The 5,541-nt window shown below is 37.2% G+C and overlaps 1 protein-coding gene across 1 annotated transcript; it reads left to right on the forward strand.

Moving 5' to 3' along the window:
* Positions 1-2,130: 2,130 nt before the first annotated feature.
* On the forward strand, positions 2,131-5,084 carry LOC117429069 (transcription factor Sox-18A-like). Its single transcript, XM_058991007.1, has 2 exons — positions 2,131-2,677; positions 3,126-5,084. The coding sequence occupies exons 1-2, from the start codon at positions 2,335-2,337 to the stop codon at positions 3,992-3,994; spliced, it is 1,212 nt and encodes a 403-aa protein (XP_058846990.1). The 5' UTR covers positions 2,131-2,334; the 3' UTR covers positions 3,995-5,084.
* Positions 5,085-5,541: the final 457 nt, after the last annotated feature.

A 5,541-nucleotide genomic window follows, 5' to 3' on the forward strand; every position in this document is an offset into this window, starting at 1 on the left:
AAAACAGGTAACATTTAATTTTTGTTTTGTAAAAAAAAAAAAAATAGAAATTGTAAAACCTTCACAAATACCATTGCTTTGTGTGTTTTTCTGTATGTCATTTTATAAGTGTGCATTCAGTTTCTATTAAAGTTATTTTTTTGCATACCTTTTGTTATTGAAAATATTCTGCAACTGTTGCTTTCTGTATGTATGTACAGTGTGTATTTATGCATGTATGTTTTACCAGTGCTAAGCAGCTGAATCCTGAAATATCTCTTAGTCCTTTTTGCTGGAATTGCATCAGAGTAATAGCAGCATGTAAAGGTACTGTGCCTCACACATTTCAGTTTTGAGATGTTTTGTAAATGTATTAGTTTTGCTATCTGAGCCATAACAGAGATTGAAGATTGTATTTGTAAACTCTTTCTGCTACAAGGAGTAACAAGAGCACGATGCGTTGATAACATGTGTACTGACTCTTAACGTGAATGCCAAAAATATCAACTCAATTTGATTTCATTTGGGAGGTACAAAATAAAATGAATCTATTAAATGGTTTATAAGCTGGTATATTTTTATTTTACAATACTCAAAGTTGCCCAGAATTTGCATTAATTAATTACATAGGTCAAAAGTTTTTTTCACGATAAATATATTTTATTATATTTTCTTGTTTTATAACATTTATTAACTGGTACTTTGTTTTACACTTTTTATAAAAGACAAAGTAATTCATTCACCAATTTCTGTTTCAATAGTCAACTCATTGTATGGATGGTAACTATGCTCTGAAAATAGACAGATACTAAAAATGCAATTCAGGGAGCAATATGAGTATTTCACAAAGGCTTTATACAATACCTGTACTGTTCTATTCACATGAACGCAAGCCTCTAGTTATTTCATATTTGTGCTGCTGTAATTCCATGAAGAATCCATTGTTTTTAAGGATGTTTATAAAGACACACTACATCTATTGATTTCAAATATGAATCAAATATTTTAATAGTTGATCAAAAGATAAAGTTGACCTCGGTGGAAAAAAAAGATTAAGAATGGTCTGATATCTCCCAATATACAAAAGTCTTGCATCACCTAGAATTTCAGGATTGAGACATTATTTAAAAAATGAAAACTATATAAATATAATTAAGATCTTTTATTTAGCACCATGTATTCAAAGAAACTACAAAATGATATTGTAAAAGTCTACCGGAAGCCATAATAGCAGCACAGTATTTCATGTTAGATTTTGAAATGTCACATTTTTCTTTTTTTTCAGGTTTTCATTCAGTGTAGGAAAACTACAAAGCGGTATGTAATTCAATATGTTAACGTAACATTATTCAGCAGGTTTCATTCTATAGGGTGATGCAAAACCTTTGGCCATAACTGTAACATGTTGTCTGGAGGCACTCATCTGAAATGCTTTGTCATTACTCCAGTGCATTAGGACTGTGAAAAGTGGTTCACTTCAGTTCTGTCATCTGGGGGTGAAGTGGTTATTAAAACCTAATTAGAACTGATAGCTTCATTTGCATCACCCAGCACCTGCAGATTATTCAGGAAAATCTAATTCTATCCATAACCCAACAAGCATGTACTCTTGATCTGCAGGAGGTCTCATTTTCTAGCAGGTCCTTTCAGTTGTGCTTACCCAGAGACCTGTCTGCAGAATCTCAGGCTCATTTGGGATACCTTTTAACTTTTTACTGCAGCAAATACTTGTCAAAGGAGCTGACTGAATCCAACAATGTCTCATACATGCAGGGGGATTCGCAAACTTGTGCTGGTTTAACATTGTCGTCAGGCTGTGAACCGACCATGTCAAAATCAGTTGGTGAGTACGGGGTTAAAATACGCTGTTCATAATAAGATTTCAAAGATTTCTGTTTCTCATGAAAATGGGCTGTTAATCATTGCGACATTGACTGTGGTTTGAGGCGACCGCAGTCAGGATTTTGGAGATGCAGACTTTTAACTCAAGAGGCGACTAGCTGAGGAGGCAGAGTTAGAGAATGCAGCATAAAGCCAAGCAGGAAATCTAATTTCAATTGGTCCTATGAACAATACCCCTCTCAAATTACACTGGATTGGAAGGGGGGGGTCAGCTCCTCCTCTGTATATACTGCAAACAATACTCCTCCTTTCCTGCTCTCTGATTGGTGAAGAGTTTATATATTTACACCATCAACATATCAACACACACCACAACTTTCAAATCTTTAGAAAAAAAGGTCTAGAGGAGAGTTTGTCCAGTGATCTAGCTTGAATAGTTATTAAAGGATAATAGCAACATCTTCAGCTTTCTTTAATAAAATAGATTTTGAAAAACAAGGTTTTCTTGCTGGAATGAATATATCTGAGTCTAGTTATCGTAGAGAGGAGAATTCTCAGCCCAGGGGCGACTGTTCATGGGTTGGAGCCCATAGCCCAGGCTGTGATCCCGGGCTTGGGTTCGACCAGACACTAGTGGGAGATCCAGGTTCTGTTGCTGCCGCTGAGGGCCGGACGGCCAGCCCGGAGTCCAGGTTTGGATTAGGTACGGCTCCAGGAAGCTTGGAGGGGAAATCCGGAGAAGAATCTAGGATTCGACGGCCCATGAATGCCTTCATGGTCTGGGCTAAAGACGAAAGGAAACGCCTGGCTCTGCAAAACCCTGATCTGCACAATGCAGTCCTGAGCAAAATGTTAGGTAAAATAGAAAAAAGTTTAATTGCTAACACTGACTTTATTTGTATTTTTTTTATATAATTTTCTATATTCTGTATATATTAACCAGACAACATGATACTGCACATTTATGGTTTCCAGAGTTATTTTTCAATGCTGCAATTATATTATAATTATAATTGTATTATAATTACTGTGAATTGAGAAATAGACCTTTCATATAATTTATCCATAAGGACATTCTGGATATCCAAAGATTTTTCTCGAGTGCACCTTTTTGTTCTTTTATTAATTTAATGCTTCTACTGTACTTTACTGTACAATATATTTTTTGGTAACTTTAGTAAATATGATTCTTTATCATAAAAAATAGACATTCTTTCATGGGGGTCATTGCAGTTAAAAAAATACATTACTCACAGAAATACAAAAGAAAAACAACTTTTTTTCTTCTTCTTTGATTTGCACAGGGCAGTCCTGGAAAGCTCTGAATTCAATTGAAAAACGTCCATTTGTGGAAGAAGCAGAGAGGCTGCGAGTCCAGCATCTCCAAGATCACCCCAATTACAAATACCGCCCAAGAAGAAAGAAGCAAGCCAAGAAAATCAAAAGGATGGAGCCAAACCTCCTTCTCCACAGCCTTTCCCAGACTTGCGGTGGTGAAAACTTCACTATGAATCACCACAATGGGAGCCACCACCAACTGCCTCCGCTTACCCACTTCAGAGACCTTCACCCCATGGGCTCTGAGCTTGAGAGCTACGGGCTGCCAACCCCTGAGATGTCTCCTCTGGATGTGCTGGAGGAGAGTGATCCAGTCTTCTTCCCACCACACATGCATGAAGACTTGAACCTGGTGCCCTGGATTAACTACCACAACCACAACCACCAGCACCACCACCCGCAACACCACTCCCAGAAATCATCAGAGTGCCGCCAGGAGAAGGCACACATTACGAGAGCTGAAGTGACACACATCTCCTTCTCCCCAAGCCCTGAGGTCATAAAGAACCCTCACACTCGCAGTGTCTACTACAACCAGTTATATTCAGGAGCCCAGCCCAGTTTCTCAGGCCATCTCGGCCAGCTCTCACCTCCACCAGAGGCTCACCAGGTGGACAATGTGGAGCACTCGGAGTTCTGGACAGAAATGGACCGCAATGAGTTTGACCAGTACCTCAACATGAGCAGGACTCGTCTTGATGGCCCGGGACAGACGTACAACGTCTCTTTGTCCAAGGTGACTCCTAGACACGCATCTTGCGAGGACAGCCCTTTGATATCTGCTTTGTCGGATGCCAGCAATGCTGTGTACTACAGCACTTGCATCACAGGGTAAATTGAAATGTGTGGTTAGTCACAAAAAATGATTTGGTCTATAATGTATGTCATGTCATATAGTAAACATAAATCAAAAGATAACCTGATAAAAAATACATTCACTCTTACTAAAAAGAAACAAATTTAGACAAACATTTTAACAAAAAGTCTCTATCAATGGCTTTATAATATTTTTACATTATAAGAGACATTGTCTATTATGATTGAGCATTTAAAATTCTGCATATATATTTTTTCGATTTAATGATTTCCCATTTAGATCATTTAAAGATACAATGTTGAATACAGACGCCTGACCAAATATTTTTCAGACTAACTATAAACATGGGTTTCAAGTGGAAACTGCTTACACATAATGTACTATAGTATTGCTACCGGTCCTATAGTATGCATAATGTATATCAAATCTGTGATGTAATTTTGACAGTTCTATAACATTTTTTTTTCATATGCACTGGTTCTCAGCTATCAATTGTTTTATATATAATGACAATTTAAAAATCTAAACAAATCATGCAATCATGACACTTTGATTAAGACGTGATTCTAACTTGCAAGTTTTGCCAACACGATGATCAGATTTACCAGATGTGGTAACATCATGGGCCTCAAAACTCTGAATACAATGAAAAAGATAACTAGCTGTTTAAGCCCAAATGAAATAAGCCCTTAAGTAGAACCGTCTGCCGTCCAGAGACAAGTGATTGTTGCGTGTATCTGAAGAGACAGATTCTTCTAAGATCATTTCTCCCAGAGTGCATGCCATACAGCTCTGGAGTGTTGCACTGAGGTTTCACAGGAATGGATTGGAACTGAATGTGCATTGTAGTTTATGTTAGCTGGAATGCTGAGGCTGCCTGTGGTATATCTGTCTCTGTTTTATATTGAATTATACAAAAAAAAGTGTGTGTGTGTGTTTGGGATTATCATGAAACAACGCAACATCTCTGTTCCAAAAGTTTATTAAAAGGACAAAAGTATTTTATTTTTTTTTTATTAGTATCAGCTCTGTAAATAGTTACAATTGTTGCTGTCTTTAAAATGTGTTTCTAATTGTTTTAATAATAAAATTTGTAATGCTTATTATGTGTGTGTTTCAAGCGTTTGGTATTTTGCGAGATTTGAATGTATCACATTTTAAGATGTATGGTGGCATTCATAAAGGGGTAAAACACGTTTACTGTCACAGCTATTGCTTCATGAATACAGCTCATTGCGTATGCAGTGAAAGACTCGCCCTTGTTTTTACGACTACCATACCAAGATTAGACCCTGTGATAACATGATGAGTGTCTGAGAAGTAGACATGTTTAAAAACCCACAATGTTTAGGTTTAAGTTCACAGCACTCTCTTATTCCATTTTCTTGGATTTTTGATAAACCACAGGGAAGACTTGGCCAGCAAACCAATTATTTCAAAACCACTGGCTAAAGACAAGGCATGATTTCAAAAGCGCTAACGCTAACTAAACAAACAGGAACCTAAACTATAAATCAGGACAGCTAAGCTGTTTACCTGGAACACAAAACAAAATCTTCACCCCG

Source organism: Acipenser ruthenus, chromosome 18 (genome assembly GCF_902713425.1).
Source record: "Acipenser ruthenus chromosome 18, fAciRut3.2 maternal haplotype, whole genome shotgun sequence".
Taxonomy (NCBI): Eukaryota; Metazoa; Chordata; class Actinopteri; order Acipenseriformes; family Acipenseridae; genus Acipenser; species Acipenser ruthenus.

Excerpts from the sequence above, each read along its gene's own strand:
- LOC117429069 (XM_058991007.1), top strand. The coding sequence starts at position 2,335 with ATGAATATATCTGAGTCTAGTTATCGTAGAGAGGAGAATTCTCAGCCC. Across the intron at positions 2,678-3,125 it reads AGTCCTGAGCAAAATGTTAG|GGCAGTCCTGGAAAGCTCTG; the intron begins GTAAAATAGAAA and ends TGATTTGCACAG.